This window comes from Anabrus simplex, chromosome 4 (assembly GCF_040414725.1).
Source record: "Anabrus simplex isolate iqAnaSimp1 chromosome 4, ASM4041472v1, whole genome shotgun sequence".
NCBI classification, from domain to species: Eukaryota; Metazoa; Arthropoda; class Insecta; order Orthoptera; family Tettigoniidae; genus Anabrus; species Anabrus simplex.
The window spans coordinates 363,943,934-363,964,211 of NC_090268.1; the positions used below are offsets into that span (position 1 = coordinate 363,943,934).

Consider the following 20,278-nt stretch of genomic DNA (forward strand, 5'->3'; position numbering starts at 1 on the left):
TATCAAAACAACAACACTGCAAAGGAAGGCTGAAGTCCAGAAGAAAGAATTAAAAAATGTAAATAAGGCACTTATAATAATGTACAAATTAAGTTTGTGAAGTTGAAAAATGTAATAATCAGAGATATGAAGTATGGTGAAATGTTATGAGGAAACGCTGATATATATACCAGGAAGCAAGCAAGCAGGTGACGCCATGCTAGGGTTGGTGGGCACTCTGATGGTTTGAACTGAACTGGAGAGTCCTACTTTTTTCTAATGCCATCTCGAAACGGGGAGTTAGTGCATTGGGCATTTCTATAGGCAGAGATAATGACTGTAATATTGGAGAAATGGATTTAATCTGCAGGGATTATCCTAGAGGGAAAATATTAAAATGGTTGATGATTTTGTAAAGTGATATGGAAAAAGCTGTGTGAAATAGTAAGCAATTTGTTGTGTGAGCAAAGTGAAAATTAATAAACAACAAAGTCGTGAATTAAATTAGAACTTGTATGCAGATCTTAATCATTTGAACTATCATTAACTACCAGATTCCGGAGGTGAATAGACTACAGGACTGAACTATTATGCAGATGGAATCGTGAAAGGGATAATTACATTGTGTAACTGTGTTATGTGATCCATGTTAACGTCTGTGTCTTATGCTCAGTGGACTTTTTATCATGCGCGACATGTAGTGAAACCGTGTCGTAATATCGTATTATTTCAGGACAGTGTACATCGGAAGCTGACCATGGAGAAGAATTCTAAGGATTGAAGCTGTACCAGTGTCATGATGGTGTAAGCGTGGCATCGTTGGGCCAAACTAATGGCCGAAATTGGTGCATTTCTGAATCATGGAACGACGTGGACAAGGACGAGTACATATGATTTTATTTAATCTATGTCCGGCTTCATGGCTAAATGGTTAGCGTGCTGGCCTTTGATCACAGGGGTCCTGGGTTCGATTCCTGGCAGGGTCGGGAATTTTAACCATAATTGGTTAATTTCGCTGGCACGGGGGCTGGATGTATGTGTCGTCTTCATCATCATTTCATCCTCATCACGACGCGCAGGTCGCCTCCGGGAGTCAAATCAAAAGACCTGCATCTGGTGAGCCGAACTTGTCCTCGGACATTCCCGGTACTAAAAGCCATATGCCATTTCATTTTTTTAAATCTATGAACAATAATAGCTAATTATCATGTAAATTTGTATTTAGTTAATAACTGCATGACCGTTGAATTTATTTGAATTAATTATGTGGCAAGGGTCAGCTAGGTTAGAAAAGTTATTTTGTGGTACTAACGCCTTGGGGATGTTTTTAATTTTCTAATAGTTCTAGAGTAATGACGTCCGTTTTATCCTCAAAGTATGTTCTAAGTGTGTGTTAGAAATAATCTTCTGTGTTAATGAAATATCAGTGTGTGTTACTGTAATCGGGAAATAAAATTAGAAGGCATTCAGTACATTAACGTAAATTTGCATGGGGATGCAGGAGTTAGTCGCACATGGTGTACGAAATATCACTGTCTTCGATGAAATCCATGCGAGACGTGGCAGAAAAATTAACCAGCGATGATCAGCAGCAATCACAATTTTTATTTAGAATCTTCAGAATGAGAAATTAATTTAATGAGAGTCGAAATTACATAACAGTTCTGTGTGAAAGTTATTATTGTGGTTTTTCATTTCATTAGTTTATTAGGGACGTGTATCTCTTTTCTTTAACCAATAGAACAGAAGTGAGAGGCAACGGCAATACACGATAAATATAAGACACATGTATTTGAAATGAGACAAGAATTGTGTATTACAGGTATATGAACCAGTAGAATTCGAGAAGTGCTCAAGGTAGGCCTAGTTAATGAAGAATAAAGAATCTTTATTTGCTGTGTCAAGGAGCCAGCCTGAACGAGCAGCCCATGTGATTAAGTGTCAATGAAGTGACAAATGATATATGATACTCTTGAGAATGTAGTTCCCTCACAACCGTATCTGAATGAGAGCATTGCAACATTGGAATAGGATCTTAGAAGAATACCATATATTTACATGTACATTTCATATATAATTAAATTGATAAGATTTCAGGTGTGTTGCAACAGATATCCAGGAGGACCACATTTCAATTTCCGACAGGTCAAGGTTTGGGTTTTTCCCATTAATGGATGCTGCAATGGATTTTAAAAAAATATGTGTTCTCATATGTAATTTTTTTTTTTGTGACAATACATTTTCTGATTACTGGTTATTTATATTTTGTTGATCGTGGACTCAGTTCCATGTAGTTGCCATGTCTTGGAGGCAGGGGTTTTATTTCCACTGGAGTAAAGCCAGTGTAGGTACAAGCTTTTGAGATTTTATTTTGTTTACAGCCAAAACTGGTTAGGACATTTTTGTGGGAACCAAAATGAAAGATCATCATAAAGAGGAAACGTGGTAAAAAAAAAAAAAAAAAAAAAAGAATGAAAAGCAATTTCACTGTTAAATTTAAGGTTAGGTTTGAACGTAAAAATAATTACGATAAAAACAAAGAAACAAGTGTTTAGAATTATAATTAATGAAATAAATAAAGAAATAACACATTTTAAGAACACCAACATAGTAAAACTTCAAGGAAAAATGTTCTTAGAAACGTAAACTATACACGTCGCTTACAATTACGCTTTAAAGTTGTCACTGGAAAGTCCAACATCTGGGCGATTTTCATATGTTTCGTGTGTGGTTTAGCATCTAGTTTCTCCATAAACTTCAATTTTTCATCATCTGTAAACTGTCTAGCTATCTTATTCTCCATAACTTAATGTCCTGTAAACCACTATGCGTAAGTACAGTAGGCCTAATAAATTTATGCATGTTGTTTCACAATTCATTTACGAATGTAAAAGTAAGCACCAACATGTCAGCTGTAGAGTAGGCCTAATTTTACGTACATAAGTCACTCAGGCCTCTTTCAGACCACGCGGGAGAAAAACGTGCCTGTGTGTATGTGCGGGTGCACACGTTTTTGCTGACACTTACATACATAACGGATCGATTGGAGCAAAACTCCCCGCACTCACTCTTTCCAGTGTGGTAATAAATATGGACCATCATAGCCTTCGTTTACATGTAAGAAAATACGAATATAGTTCACGTATGTTGTGTCCATCACATTTCGTTAGAGAGAAGATGGGTACAATTTTGAAGATACTCTCTCAATAACAGGTCTATATGATGTAACGCTTTCCAAAACACGAGACCACTGGTATTTCTGACATTAAAGTTATTAAGTTCTCAATGTCTATTTTGAGTTCTATAACGACTGCTGTACATCACACAGGAAAAGAAAAAAGTGCACAAATAACTTTTAAATTGAAAATGAGAAATGAGAAATAGTTACTGTATGTCTAAATCCAGTTCTATTTTCTTATAGGTACAGTATCAGGTTCTGTACTGATGTCGATCCATTATGACGACATGGATAAAAACTAATGTCCAATAACAAGTAACTGTGGTCGTGGGACCACAACTCACCACAGACTGCCTGCTCAAACATTTCTCCCGCGCGCTGATACTCTCCATCTCTGCATCATCTGAAGGATTCTATTTGAACAATCAGTTCTTAGTTTAGGTCTAGGCGGACCGGCAGCTAAGCGCGGAAGTGGATCAAACCCGCGCTGTCTGAAAGAGACCTCACAAATGTAAAATTAAGTACCAACAAGTCAGACGGAAAGAGAATAAAACTGACTTGGGACTGACACCTCCTGCAGCTGTAGGCCGACATACAACCGCGCTCTGCGGCCATGAAATTAAGTTCTCTACCAAATCCTTACCCAGGCCAGTTGTCGCTGTTGTGCACGCAACGTGGCCAGGAACGATAATTTAAATTGCTTATGGTGGGAGTTACGAACGTACTAAAGAGCGACATAAATAAGCTATCCAGGTTTCTTTAGCATGTATTTAATACGACACATCCTGGGACTTCGGAATAATGGCGTAATAACCAGGGAAACGCGCTCGAGACGGACGTTTTAACCAGTTTCGACTGTATATCACGTAGGACCCTTTGCTACAAATTTATTATTGTGTTGTTTGATTATATGATTGAATTTTTAGTTAGATCCCCTCAAATCAGTGAATTAAATCAGATATACTCATTCAGTCCTCATTCGGTTAACATTAATAAATTTTAGAATGATTCGACAAAATGATGATTTAATTTTAAAAATAACATTTTAAAGTTATGTGAAAAAATTTAAACTATAAATGGAAAGATGGTCTTGTCTAGGATTTCAAGATTCTGAAGGAGTGTTTATAGTGTTAGAATTAATGAGGGACACAAAATTAAAATAAAACCAACTTTAATATATTCAATTAAGTGATGCATTTTGTGCTCAACTGAACAATAAGACTTGGAAAATATAATGGAATTATTTAATATCCGATTGGATGTATTGACTTCCATGTCAATTGACTCTGTGATTTTGGCAATGATTAGTTTGTTTTATAAGAAATGTGGTGTTACAGAAGAATGTTGAAGGTGAGATGGATAAACCAAATCACGAATGAAGAGATACTGAATCGAATTGGGGGCGAGGAGACTGATTTGGCTGAATTTGACGAGAAGGAGAGATAGAATGATAGGACACATCTTAAGACATCCAGGACTTCTTCAGTTGGTTTTTGAAAAAAGTGTAGGTGGTAAGAACGGTAGGGGTAGACCAAGGTATGAATATGACAAGCAGATTAGAGCAGAGCCTCCCACAAAGCCAACCCCTCGTCCATGTTGTGGGAGGTGGGCAACGGCATGAAGTAGGGGATTGCCTGTAGGGGTGATGTACAGTGGGGACTGTGTGTGCCCCATGACTGCTATGGTAGCTGTGAAGGCCCTACAGGAACCCTGAAAAGTGACGGCTAACGGGGCTCTGGTGAATACCTCAACGGCAGCAACGGTGGAGAAGGGGTCGTTTGGTATGGCGAAGCTGGCGGATGATGCAACCCTTCTTCTTGGGGATAAATAAAGAAGAAACCACTGCCTTGTGGTAAAGAGAGATCTTTAAAGACTAAGGGAGATAACCCCTACAGAAAAATTCTGCGGTCTAGCGCAGACAGGAAGCTGCCCCTCCACTGGACTTAGGGTGCTGTGGGCTAATAACTTGCACACCTGAATTAAACTTATTACGGAAACCAGATGAAATTTATACCAGCCGGATTTTATGGAGACGACTTTTGCAATGAAATACAGAACACGAATCGTATTCTGGAATGTTAAAACTATGTATGAAACTGGCAGACTGAGAGAAGTAATGGCAGAAATGAAAAGGTATAAACTGGAGATACTTGGGTTGAGTGAAACAAGATGGTCAGGCTACGGAGAGGTGAGGACAGAAGAGGGGGGTGCCTTCATTTACTCTGGAAGAGAAGAAAATGATCAGCATTCAAGTGAAGTGGGTGTCTTACTCACAAAGAAAGCAAAAAATAGCATAATGGAATGGACCCCTGTATCACACAGGATAATTACTGTACGAATAAGAACCATAGTTAGACCTGTGACCATAGTACAATGCTATGCGCCAACAGAGGTAGCAGAAGAGGAAGAGAAGGAGGAGTTTTATGATAGGCTGACATCAACACTGGCAGGGATAAAGAAGATAAAGAAGAAGGACATTGTGGTGTTGATGGGAGATCTAAATGCAAAAATTGGTAATGAAAATGAAGGAAGAGAACTCATCATGGGTAGACATCGAATAGGAGAAGAAAATAATAATGGCCAGAGATTCATAGATCTATGCAGTAATTTTGGATTGGTTATAGGTGGATCATTGTTTCCACATAAGAACTGCCACAAGATCTCATGGGTGTCACCTGATCTCCGCACAGAAAACCAAATTGATCACTTGGCGATAAGTAAAAGATGGAGACATTCACTCTTAGATGTGAGGAATAAACGCGGAGCAGATGTAGTCAGCGACCATCACCTTATGATTGCTGATATTAGATTGAAGGTGGCAGCACCAGTAAAACAGGCAGCAGTACGAATGAAACGTTTCAACTCCGGGAAATTTGGGAAACCTGAAGTGCAAAATGAATTTAAGGTACATTTGAAAAACAGGTTTGAAGCCCTTGGCGAACAACCAGATGAAGATGTAAATACCAAATGGAACACAGTCAAGGAACTCTTTCATGACACATGTGAAGAGATAGTGGGCTACAGAGAGCCAGGGAGGAAAGAATGGATATCGGATGACACTTGGGAATCAATCCAAAAGCAAAGAGAGTGCAAGGCACTTGTCAACTCCAGTAGAACAAGAAACCAGAAAGCAGTAGCAATGGAAAAATACAGGGAGGCCAACAAGGAAGTTAAGAAGAAAATGAGGAGAGATAAACAAGTGTTTACAGACCAACTGGCAACACAAGCAGAAGAAGCAGCAAGAGTCGGCAACAGCAAAGAAGTATATGGCATTACGAGAAAGGAACTTTTTAGGGCAGAAACCAGTCAGAGATGCAAACGGAGTAGCCTTGACATCTGAGACACAGCAATTGGAAAGATGGAGACATCACTTCATGGAAGTACTCAATAATCTTGGTGAGGAATCGAGAACAGAAGAAGTTGAAACCATTTTGGAGTATCCAGACATCTCGGTAAAACCACCAACACGACAAGAGATTGCACAAGCAGTGAAACAAATGAAGAGTGGCAAAGCACCCGGTGTAGAAAACATTATCCCAGAAGCCCTAAAGGTAGATTCAGATTTAACAGCGGAAATCATGGAACCACTTCTAACACTAATATGGAACGAAGAACACCTTCCTGAGGAGTGGAAGATGGTGTCCTCATCAAGATACCGAAGAAGGGTGACCTCTCAGATTGCAATAACTAGAGGGGAATAACGTTGTTCTCATATGGGGGGAAAGTGATGTCAAGAGTCATACTGAACAGAATAAGCATAGCCGTTGATAGGAGACTACCTCAAGAACAGGCAGGTTTCAGAGAAGGTCGGTCTACTGTGGATCAGATTAACACACTAAGGCTAATCATTGAACAATTTGCTGAGTATCAGACATCTCTGTATATACTTTTCATTGATTTTGAAAGGGCCTTTGACTCTATCAACCGGAGGAAAATGTGGAAGGCTATGGAAAAGTTCGGAATTCCACAAAAGATAGTCCGTCTTACACAGGCAATGTATGATGGATATACTTGTCAAGTAGAACATAAAGGGAAGCTGTCTGAACCTTTTGCTGTAAAATTTGGAGTAAGACAAGGATGTCTACTGTCACCAATCTTGTTTATCATGACACTGGATTGTATGCTGAGAGAGGCAATGAATAGAAAGCGTGGCATTCAGTGGGGATTAAATAACCGATTGGAAGAACTGGATTATGCGGATGATCTCTGTCTTCTTGCAGAATGTTTTTGGGATATGGAAATCAAACTGAATGACTTAAAAATAGAAGCTAAAGAAGTAGGCTTAAAGATTAATAACAAAAAGACTAAAGAAATGCGCATAAACCATCGTACCAATTGCAACTTGACTCTAGATGGAATGGATATAGAAAGGGTTGAGGAATTTCGCTACTTAGGAAGCATGGTAAGCCAGGATGGAGGTGCTTTTAGAGATGGGGTGAGTCGTATAAATAAAGCCAAAGGAGCTTTTGCACAGTTACGACCAATATGGAGATCCCCTCACATTCGTATAAAAACGAAGCTAAGGATATTCAACTCAAATGTTAAATCTGTGTTACTGTATGGAAGTGAGACCTGGAAAGTGACCAAAGACATCACCACAAGGTTACAGACTTTTTATAAATCGGTGTTTTAGGTACATTATGAGAATATGGTGGCCAAAAACTATCTCAAACAAAGACCTTTGGGAGGCCACAAGTCAAAGTCCCATACAGGAACAGATAATGAGAAGAAAATGGAGATGGATTGGGCACACCCTGAGAAGACCACAAGAGAGTATCACAAGGCAGGCATTGAGTTGGAATCCACAAGGCAGTCGCAGGCAAGGCAGACCGAGGATTACCTGGAGGAGAACCATAGATAAGGAGATTGCTGGAGTTAACAAGACATGGAGGGAGGTGAAAGCATTGGCGGCAGGTAGAACAAGCTGGAGAAATTTCGTCGAGGCCCTATGTTCCACATGGAATTAAAGGAAATAAGTCAAGTAAGTCAAGATTAGAGCAGATGTAGGATGCAATAGTTATGTAGAAATGAAAAGGTTAGCACAGGATAGGGTGGCATGGAGGACTGCATCAAACCAGTCTATGGACTGATGACTCAAACAACATTATCCATTTCTATACTGCCAGTGTCAAAATAGAGGTTTGTATAGATTAGTAGTTTACATTAATTTATTGGTTTGTTTCTGCATTACCTGGATATTCAACCATTCGGATAACCTCCGGCCCCATCTAGTCTGATTAAATGAGGTTCTTGTGTACTAGTTTTAATTGCTGTGTAATGTTAAACAAATGGCTCTTGTACAGCATAGTATACTTCTGAACAATCAACAACATCATCTGTAAAGTTCTTCAAAGCTTGACTGTAGTATAACTGAACTTGTTCAAACAGAGAAACAAGCTTCAGAACTTCTTCAACAATTTTCTTTTTAAATCATTTATTGCATTCCTGTACTATACTGACCAATCTATAAGAGTCCCTCCAAGAATAATGATTTCTTCTTTAACACTTGGTATTCATTAAAGTCTCCATTCAACACATCACACTACCAACCACCACAGAAACACGCAATAGTGATTACATCCCTTGATATAAAGTTGGTCAGGAAGGGCATCTTGCTGTAAAAGAGGGCCAAACTCACAGGTTCAACACAGTTCGCACCCACGACCCCACAAGTGTGGGTCAAGGGGTAGGAAAAGAAGAAGAAGATTAGTTGAAGTCTTCCTTGTAGGTATCCTTGTAAAAACTTATTTCTTTCCTCTTTTTTGTACAGAAGAACATGGTACTCCCTCATCAAAAATTGGGATATAAGAACTAACTCCTAAGCATTGTATTAGCACTAGCAGAGTTTGGATGACTGAGTTTTGGAAACAGGTTCTTCAATTATATTCAGTATTTTTACTAAAATCAAGTACATCAAGGAAATGAAAGTGAGAATGTCTTATGAATGAGCACCAAAGTTTATATCTCCTATTTCTTGATAAGAATCACCTGTCATTTAGTTTAATATTTACAGCATTCAATGCATCCACAATCCACTGAGGATAGTTTTTGTCAGGAAACATGCCCAACATGAAACTTCTGACAAATTCAGGGAATTTCTGTACCTTAATACTTTCACGTATTGATTTCATTAACTGCATCTGAAAAAAAAAAGTACACAGCAACTCTTTAATAAATACACACACAGGTAAAGATCAGTTTAAGTTATTCAGTGTTAAAATTACCTGAAATGCAACATTATGCACAGTCAGTAGGTGACAAGCAACTGTTTCATTGGTAACAATTGAGTGTAGGTAAGCTCGAGTATAATGTTTGCAAGTTGAACAACCACACTTCTCATCTATGGACTGGAAATCCTTGGAATATATTTTATGCTTAAGGTTAAGTTGGCCAGTAGCAACTAAAGCACAGCCAAATCTCTGTTGGAAAAAAAGAAATTCAAATAATGCAAATAAAGTATAAGACAATGAAGTTACTACATCCACAATGTTCAGTATCATACTTACAAGAAAATGCAATGGTAATAATGGTAATGGTACTAACTACTATGCCATAACATCAATGATAGTGTTGATTAATATTGCTGAAAACAACTAGACGGTTAACAGCAGTTGGCTGATGACTATGATGTAGAATGAATTTGTGTATGCACTGTAGAAATATACTAATAGTTCTATTTTCAAGTTACCGGTATTTAAAATACTTTATTCCGAGATTTTGACAAAAGAACATAATTTCACGCTGAAGAGGCCTATTTTACCAATACAAACAATATATTAATATAAGGGCCATTCAAAAAGAAACAAGCCGAATGCTATAAAATGAAAACCTGTACTGTTATTTCAAAAGTATTACCCAGCACTGTTGAGGCACTTGTCCCACTGTGACACAAGGCAGTGAATGGGGTTGTATTGTTCCGAACATACTGCTTGATGTCGTTGTCTGAGGTAAATTGTTTGCCTCTCAGAGCCTTCTTTATCTCACCTTGGATTTTTTGGCTCGCGGAGACCCTGCATGCTTCCACTGGAGATTGTCATTTTGACTTGAGTTTAATGTGATGACACCACGTCTCGTCTCCAGTGACCAGTCATGACAGGAACTCATCCCGTACCTTGGCATAGCGGCAGCAGATGTTCAAGAGAGAGATCCATTCAACATGCATCCTGTGCTGGTTAAATACTGTGAGACACCCATTGGGTGCACTTTTAACGAAATTTCAATTTGTCTTTAATGATAGCATGAACAATTCCGACGCTCACTCCGACCTCTGTGGCAATGGCTGCTACCGTAACTCACCGATCTTGCATAATGAGGGCATCCACCTGCTGAACAATGGCATCAGTAATGCGGTGTGGCATTCCAGACTGTGCATCATCGGCCAACAATATCCGTCCTTCCCTGAATCGCTTGTGCACACCTTGACACTTGCAACGGACATGCAGTGTTCTCCATAGACTTGGACCATTCTTCAAAGAATTTTCATTCCCCTCATTCCTGCTGTCAGGAAACGCTCTACACCCCTTTGCTCTTCTTCTGAAGCCTTTATTTCACTCTTGTCAGCATGACTGGGTGCAGTGGACGATCAACACGTGCACTTACTCGCTCTGTTATCATATAGTGTGCACCCATGTCCCTCCACTGGTGAATTTAAGACCTCAGCACTCTTACCTTTTTCCGCAGGCAATTGCATTACAACCCTTCCAGCGGTTTTTGTTTTATAGCCTCCGGCTAGTTTCTTTTTGAATAGCCTTCATATATCAGGTTAGTAAACTTTCAATATCTGTGTACAGTGGATACTATTAATACAACCTTTTATTAGTACAAATGAGAAAGCTGCCAGGTACCTCTTCAGAATCACTAGTTTTGTCAGGCTGCGGACAGCCTACGTAACAACGGAAGGTATGGAATAATGTTCTAATGTATTGATCATCTTACCATGTTTCAATACAATCAATGCCCTTGATACACTATGTTCCCTATAAAACTGCAGCAACAAATCACTAATTTTAAGTGGGTAAATATTATTTTACAGCAGAATGACTATTACCTTTATGTTTATGATGTCATAATTGATAATGTTTCTTTGCAATCAGTCTGATCCAATCCAAACAACTCCCTTGTTAGTTATGTATTTTTCTATGTTAAATTTTGGTTTATTTAAATTATACAAATAGCAATAACACTTTAGATAGCAGAGAATGAAGAAATACATGAAATCAAAATCAAAATAGGTACCAGAATGGAAAGCGACACCTCACTGAACTACCACATGGAGTCCACTTCTTGGACAGCATCAAATTACCCAAGTAATGTGGAGAAGAGATGAAAATATCTTCAAGGTTTTTTTCTATTTGTTTTACATCACACTGATTTGGACAGGTCTTATGATGATGTATTAGGATTGGGGAAAAAAAACTGTGGCCTTAATTAAGGTAGAGCTGCGCCATTTACCGGGTGTGAAAATGGGAAATCCACCTTCAGGGTTGCTAACGGTGTTTTTTTAACCCACCATCTCCCAAATGCAAGCCAATAGCTACTCGCCCGGAACCTTTTAGGTAACTTGCTCTTTCGTATTTCACACGGCCAAACACATGCTGGACTATTAAATTACAATGGTCTCCATTGCAGAGTGGTGGTGGCTGTTATTTTAAGGAGAAAAACAAGGTGATTGGGCAATTAGAGATCCTGGTTAGAGCAAGTGCAGGTCCATGAAAATGATAAGATTCCTCTAAGCCTTGCAAAGTTAATACAATTGGGGTAAACAAGCTTTTTCTTAGGCAAGTTGGCCAGAAAGGGTGAAAAGGATGAGTCTGACACAATAACCAGAATCTTTCTCAACCAAAGTTCTTATTTAATCTACAGGATCAACGTAAACTGTGAAGACAACAGCAACCAACTATGGTATATATCACCCTGTACTCCACAAAATTATTCACATCTTAAAACAAGCATTCAGTCTTCTCTCATCCCTATGACACACCCATAAGCTTCTTCCTAAAAGACCCAGTCACATTCACACGCCCACAAAATCTCAAACACATTCACACTTCCTGATATGAGTACAGAAGTGGAATCAGAGATAAGGCTCTTTGCAGATGATGTTATAAATAAGTTACAGGATTGTGAGCAACTGCAAAATGACCTCGATAATGTTGTGAGATGGACAACAGGCAATGGTACGATGATAAACGGTGTTAAAAGTCAGGTTGTGAATTTCACAAATAGGAAAAATCCCCTCAGTTTTAATTACTATGTTGATGGGGTGAAAGTTCCTTTTCGGGATCATTGTAAGTACCTGGGTGTTAAAATAAGGAAACATCTTCATTGGGGTAAACACATAAATGGGATTGTAAGTAAAGGGTACAGATCTCTGCACATGGTTATGAGGGTATTTAGGAGTTATAGTAATGATGTTATAATGAAGATAATGAAGAGGAAGTATAGACAAAAGTTAATTTATGGAATGAGGAGATAAGAAATTTTGGAATGAAGATTAGTACTGCAAAAGGCAAGACTTTGATCATGACGAAAGGTAACAGAAAATCCACGGGAGTGATAAAAATAGGAAATGAACCTCTTGAAGCAGTGAAAATTTTTAAATATTTGGGCAGCGTCACAAGATGGAAATTTGGATGGAGAAATTGCTTTAAGAATATAGCAGTCTGCAAGTTTCTACCAGTGTGTGAGAGACATTGTATGGAACAAAGATATGCCAATGAAGTGCAAGAAGGTTTTAAACTTGTCCTATTATAAACCTATACTGACCTATGCTTCAGCAGCCTGGATGTTGACTAAGTGGAACCAAAGTAAGATACAAGCAGCTGAAATGAGGTTCTTGAGGAGCATACAGGGAAAGACAAGATGAGATGTAAGTGTGGGAGTGTGTAAACTTCAAGAAGAGATTGATATAGTAAAGCTACAATGGTTGGACACATGATGAGAATGCCAGGAGAGAGAATACCAAAGATAACATTCATGGATACAGAGATTGCAAAGAGGCCTAGGGGACGGCCTAGAATGAGGTGGAGGAGCTCTGTTGTGGACTGTATTAAAATACAGGAGTCAACAGCAATACACTACTAGAAGAGCAATGGTGGAAAGATCGAGTAAGGGCTTTGGTACAATACCCAACCCAGAGAAAATCTGGAGAAGGGAATGGATGAAGAAGAGAAACTATGTACGAAGGTCGATCAAATATAAATGGGATTTTTGTTTCTGAACCTGAACAGTTGGTAGGGCTGGCCCTGCACTTCTGCTATGCTTAGACTGGACCGTTAGGAGTGGGAAGAGTGTGCTGTTAGGTATTTCCCGCCGTTTCATCAGTAATGCTCACGATGTTGGAGCAACAGGTGCACCCCTCCATTGCACAACACATAATTATAAAATTTCTTGCTCATTAAGGAGTTACAGGGGCGGAAATTTGCCAGAGATTGACTGAACAGTTCAGTGATCAAACATTGTCACAGATGCGTCAATTTAAGGAGTGGCGGAGGAAATGGGAGGCAGCACCAGTGAAAGCCAAGACTCGACTGTCAGCTGGCAAGGTTCTTGCACCATTTTTTCGATGGGCGAGGTATTTTGCTAATTGATTTCTTGCATGAGTGATACACAATCAATGCTGCTTACTACTGCGAGCTGTTGAACGAGGCGAGGGTTGCATATCCCCGCTAAAGATGAGACCAACTGATTCGACAATACACGGGCCCATACTGCAGCTCTAACTGTCTCCAAGCTACAGGAAAAGCACTGGACTACACTTGATCATCTTCCTTACAGCCTGGACTTATCGCCCTGCGATTTCCATTTGTTCGGACCGCTTTAAGAAGCTCTCTAGAAGGCAACAATTTGAAGATGACGAGAGTGTGGAACACTTCGTGCACAACTGGCTGGTGACACGACCCTGCTCTTTTTATGATGGGGGCATGACAAAGCTGCCCAAACGCTGGGACAAATGCATTTCCAAAGAAGGAAACTATGTGGAAAAATAAATTGTAATTGTCTTGTGTTTTTTAATAAATGAATTTAAATAAAAAATAAAATCCCATTTATATTTGATCCCCCCTCCTAAAGGAGAGGGCATATAAGTTTCTGGTAATACTGCAACTAGAGTATGGTTCCAGTGTATGGGACCCTCACCAGAATTACTTGATCAAAAAACTGGAAAAATCTAAAGAAAAGCAGCTCAATTTGTTCTGGGTGATTTCCAACAAAAGAGTAGTGTTACAAATATGTTGCAAAGTTTGTGCTGGGAAGACTTGGAAGAAAGAAGACGAGCTATTCGACCAAGTGGTATGTTATAGATGTTGATTCCCATAGGGAACCTGAAATATTTGTATATATATATCATCATCATCATCATTTGCAGATTCCAGCTGTTGGCCGGGTCTGCCTGGAACATAAGCCTCTCCATTTCCTCTTGTCTTCCCACTACTTCTCACTAGTCACTCTTGTCCAGTCCTCTCCTCTTCTCAATACACACTCTTCCACTCCTTTTATCCACCTGTCTCTTGGTCTTCCTCTTGGCCGTTTACCTGTTATCTCCATTTCATGCCTCCTCCTCGGTGTCCATACCATCTAAATCTAGATGCCTCTATCCTATTCTGTAGTGGCTCTTCTTTTACTATATCTTGAACCTTCTCATTTCTCATCTTATCCCATCTTGTCACTCCTATCCTACTTCTCAGAAATTTCATTTCACTTGCCTGTATTCTATTCACGGTTCTTCGCCTCATTAACCAAGCCTCAGCTACATACGTCAGTACAGGTATATAGTACATCCCGTATATCACCCTTTTGCTTCTCTGAGGGACATCTTTGCTCCAAACCAGGCTTCTGACACTTTTCAGGAATGCTCCTGCTTGTCTTCCACGCTCGATTATTTCCTTATCATTTCTTCCACTTTCCTCTATGATACTTCCTAAGTACTTGAAACTCTACCTTCCTAAGCTGTTCCCCTCCAAGTCTTAACCCTCTCGTAAGTCTCTCCTTCCTTCTAGTTGTGATCACTATCCCGCTCCTGGCATTAAATTTTATTCCATATTGTTCCACCTCATCTACCCAAGCATCTAACTGTTCCTGGATATCCTCTAATTTGAAGATAAAGTTGGAATTCAAGAGGACAATTTGGGGCAAATATTCATTTATTGGAAGGGGAGTTAGGGATTGGAATAACTTACCAAGTGGGGTTCGAACCCATTATCTCCCGAATGGAAGTCGAAAGCTACGTGACCCAAACCACGCAGCCACTCACTCGGTCAACGGAGACTGGCCAGCTTTCTACGTTGGCCTAACTACAAACACTCTATCAAACAAAGACTGTATTCACCTATGTGATCTTAATAGCCTTTATTTTGAAACTGAAATTTAGGGGAAAATAAAAATTTCCATATTTTGCTGCCATGATTATGTAAACGTTTTCCATCATCATCAGAAACTGTTTTCTATTTTTTAAAAATCAAAATATCTAGTCGTGAATACATCCATGGTTTCAATGGCTAGTTATCAGTTTGTTCTGTGTAGAGGCATCACATGTATGTTACTGGTGTAAACAAAGAATGATTATAGTGTGCCAAGTAGACAGCCTCATCATTTTGGGGACCAAAATCAGGGCAAATTCCAGAAACTGAAAAAGCGACAAAAAAAAAAAAAAGAGGGAGAAAACAGAAATCAGTTAAAACATGTACTGTAACTAGATTAAGATAAAAACAACTGTTCATTACATATGAAATGTTACAGTTAAAGGAGCTGGAGATCATAGAGAAAAGCAGGCAGACGGATGGCTGTGTAGATTCATGAAGAGTAACAACTTCTCTCTTCAAACTAGGACTTCTCTATGCCAGCAACTGCTAAAGGACCATACCAAAAAGGTGATGAAATTTCATGGATATTTTAGATTCAAAGTTAAATTCACATCATTTTCCCTCTCCTCACTTACTGAGGTTAAAAAAATAAAAGTAAGAAAATTCCACTAGTAAATACTGCATGTGGTCACGGTAATACCTGCAAAATTCATAATGAAGATCTTCCTGTCCCCATTTATAACTGGCTCCATCAAACCATATTAAGTTCAAGTCCTTAAACATATCTTCCCATCCTTTTGCCCTTAGAGATTTTGAAACTGGGCATCAACTGGTGCTAATCTAGCCTTTGCATTAGATAACAGCTCCTTTGATCATTATCTTATCTTTACTTCACAACAGCCTTTACTTGTCAGGAATGGTCGCCACCATTCTTATTCCATCCTCCAATGATAAAGGTTGCAGCAAATAAGTTTAGATCAATGTCTTTCTTTTAGTGGATCGTAATGGAGGTTACTATAGTCAAGTCCTAGTTTGTGAACCATGGACAATAGCTGAGTGGCCTAGTAAGTGGTCCTGAGGGTTGGGATACCAGTTGCTATGGAATGGGAGCAAACATCTTGGACATATTCTGAGTCATGGCCTTCCTTGTGCTCAGGTGGCTGGGACTGGACAATCTACTGGTGGTCCTTAACCTGTTAAAAATAGATCACTGGGGGAGTTGGCCGTGCGGTTAGGGGCGTTCGGCTGTGAGGTTGCATTCGAGAAATAGTGGGTTCGAACCTCACTATCGGCAGCCCTGAAGATTGTTTTCCATGGTTTCCCATTTTCACACCAGGCAAATGCTGGGGATGTGCCTTAATTAAGGCCATGGCCACTTCCTTCCACCTCTTAGGTCTTCCCTATCCCATCGACACCATAATACCTATCTGTGTCGGTGCGACGTAAAGCCACTAGCAAAAGATAGATCCTCACTGGAACTATGTGTAAGTATCGAGCTTCACAGAATTTTCACCAAGCACACTCAGAATGTTTTAAGCAAGTTCAAGACCAATGGAGTAATGGAGACCCACTCCCATTTGACAGGTGAGGGTTTCCTTTTAAACATCAAAATGGAATTCAATGGGGAGCTATCAATATTAATGCAGCTTAAGGAAGAAAGAAAGTAGAACTGGCTGAGTCAGCAAAGAGGATGCGTTTGAATGTGTTAGGAGTTAATGATATTCGGGTAAGGCGAGATAATGAGGAACAGATAGGAGATTATGAAGTGTACTTGACAGGTGTAAAAAACGTGGGTAGGACTGTTCATCTGGAATACTATTGTCTGCAACACAGTTTCCGTTAGGCATGTAAATGAGCGAATGATGTGGGTAAATTTGACAGTTGAAGGAATTAGGACGAAAGTTGTCTCAGTGTATTCAACCATGTGAGGGTGAAGATGAGGATGAATTTGACAAGTTTTATGAAGCACTGAGTGATATCATAGTCAGGGTCAACAGCAAGGATAGAATAGTGCTAATGGGTGATTTCAATGCGAGAGTTGGAAACAGAACTGAAGGATACGAAAGGATGATTGGTAAATGTGGGGAAGATATCGAAGCTAATAGGACTATGGGATTAAGTATAGATTATTAAAATCAATTAAAGGCATTTATGCAGACAATTAGGCTGCAGTGAGAATTGATGGTAGAATGAGTTCTTGGTTCAAGATACTTACAGGGGTTAGACAAGGTTGTAATGTTTCACCTTCATTATTCATAGTTTACATGGATCATCTGCTGAAAGGTATAAAGTAGCAGGGAGGCATTCACTTAGGTGAACACAAAATAAGCAGTTTGGTCTTAATGGCAGATTGTGCCAAAAGCCTGCAGTCTAATATTTTGGAACTTGAATATAGGTGCGGTGAGTATGGTATGGAAAGCTATGAAAATTAGCCTTTTCAAGACTAAACTGATGTCAATAGCTGTACCTCTCGGCAACATTATAGGCATAAAAAAACAGTAAGATAATAAACAAGCAAAGGAATGATAAACAGAATACACAAACAAGGATGACTAATAAGAATAGACAGACAACAGGATGTGTGGAAGATGCTGGACGACCCTGCCGGGAACGAAATTAGGTGGTGCTTACATTCTTGAATAAGACTACCAGGTTCCTTAAAATATCATTAACGAAACATAACTTTAGATTCATTTAGATAATGACCTTAACCTTCAAAAACAGCTTAACAGCAGTGCTTGTCAACACCCCAAAATGATTTGTTATGAAGAGAATGTATTTCATTAATTGAAGTTGGCACTTTCCAAGCCTATTACCGATTAGTTGGATGATTTTGTATTGTTGAAAATGGTTACGCAAGCAACAGTCATGTCCGTCATCAAGTTGTGATGTTGCATCATTAAGACATATCAAATGCAATAAAGTATAGAAAGCACCAAGTTCCTTTACTTCAAAATCAAAAACAAACGTTGGCGCCCAACAGCACGGCTCTCAATAACCTGAGATGTTTAATACAAGCAAGATCATGAAATGTGAAATGCAGAAGTGAAAACAATGCGTCGCAATTGAGGTTAAGCACCGGAGTAAAAATACAACATATCTCGAATTCGTGGAATCATTCACGGATATTGCACTCTCGTTCATAACGAAAATCAGACTGCTAAGGCCACCAACTTCAACGGATTGCAGCATAAATCAGTAAACAGGCAAGTACGATTCAAGTTCTTGTACTTAGTACATCCAAAGAAGTAAAGACAAGATTTACATTCTTCTCGACGCTCACTGTAAGAATCTCCATGCGACCGTGAGTGAATTCACCATCCTTGCTATACATATGCTACTCTTAGACTTAGATTCTAGCCTCTTTCCCTTTAGTGCATGTTCGTAACATAAACATGCAGTGATCAACATAATAATAATAATAATAATAATAAAATAATAATTGAAGTCCATTGATCCTCCTGTTGTCATAAATATAAAAGATCCATATTACTTTGTCATATAACCTCAATTCAGCAACACGATTCCTTTGAATTTATACATAACCTTCACGCAATCCCTTCGAACTTTCACAGCTTAGGCTAACTTTAATTTCAGTATGTCGCAACACTGCCTGCTCGATCTGCATCCGATGGCTGCTTATATTGCCTGCTCATTCCATATTCAAACATGTAACACGATTTACAAACAATCTGCCGCTAGATCGCAGCACCAGACGTACCCAGTTATCATGTGAATACAGCTAGATAAGCACATGTTCCGACCTCATACGGACAGGTCCCTGAGAACACGTGGTGCTAGGAACCACATGCTGGTTCATACACATAGAAAGATGAACTGTACTTAATTATACATATACTAGGTTTATTACACTATATACACATCGTGATACATTTGTTTAACCTGTCGCTCAGGCGATGGTTTAGATATTTACAGAACTTGTCCGCATAGCACATTTTAACATAGTCCCGCAGCCATGCTGCTTTCCCGTCAACCTCTCGCTCACTCGATGGCACGCGAAGGTGCCCGAACACTTCCGACATACAAACAGCCACAGGAAGTGGCGCAGCGCTAATGCAGAGGCACTCTGGTCAATCACAAACATACCGCCACACCTAAATGTATCACATTTAACAATAACAAGAAATGTTGAATTTAAATTGAACACATAGTCATATTATGAAGTTCTTTCACCATCAATACATATGCCGATATGAAACACGCACAACTTCAACCAAAGTAACTGAGCAAAAATGTACACAGATGTTCAAATAATGAAACCTAAATGAACAAGTTCAAATCCTACAACAAAAAGTACAGCACTAAACACAAACAATAAAGGACACTGATCAATTAAAGTCTTACAATACAAGAGCAAAGAATTTAACACCAACACGAAATGAGACACTGAATGTATTTGCAAGTATCAGCCTTGAGCTAGCAATGGACATAACTTATGTACAGAACGCCTCAAAATTCCATTGCTGGTGCGAATTGTAACCGTACGCACTCGTCCGTCCTTCCCAGGATGAGTTTCCTCGACCGTTGCAAGTCGCCAAGAGAGAGGAGGAATGTTGTCGCCCTTAACTAAGACGATAGTTCCAAGCTGAAGGTTAGGCTGACTCGTCAACCATTTCTGCCGCTGTTGTAAGCTATTAAGATAGTCATTAGACCACTGTTTCCAAAAGTTCTGCTGCAGCGCCTGAATGTAGCGCCATCTGGAAGTATAACAGTGCACACTATCACTAAGGTCAGGTTCAGGGAAGGATAGCAGGGGGGCTCCGATCAGAGAGTGGCCAGGAGTCAGGTATGAGGGTTCATC

The 20,278-nt window shown here is 39.4% G+C and overlaps 1 protein-coding gene across 1 annotated transcript in view; it reads right to left on the reverse strand.

Annotated features, from left to right (window-relative positions):
- Positions 1 to 9,008: 9,008 nt before the first annotated feature.
- The window catches only part of Tgt (tRNA-guanine transglycosylase), a 226,103-nt gene continuing 214,833 nt past the window's right edge, over positions 9,009 to 20,278 (reverse strand). Inside the window, exons 7-8 of the mRNA XM_067145784.2 lie at positions 9,382 to 9,576; positions 9,009 to 9,297 (exon numbers count right to left, since the gene is read on the reverse strand). Coding sequence (XP_067001885.1) covers positions 9,142 to 9,297; positions 9,382 to 9,576 — 351 coding nt within the window. The 3' untranslated portion in view covers positions 9,009 to 9,141. The remainder of the gene's footprint in view (positions 9,298 to 9,381; positions 9,577 to 20,278) is intronic.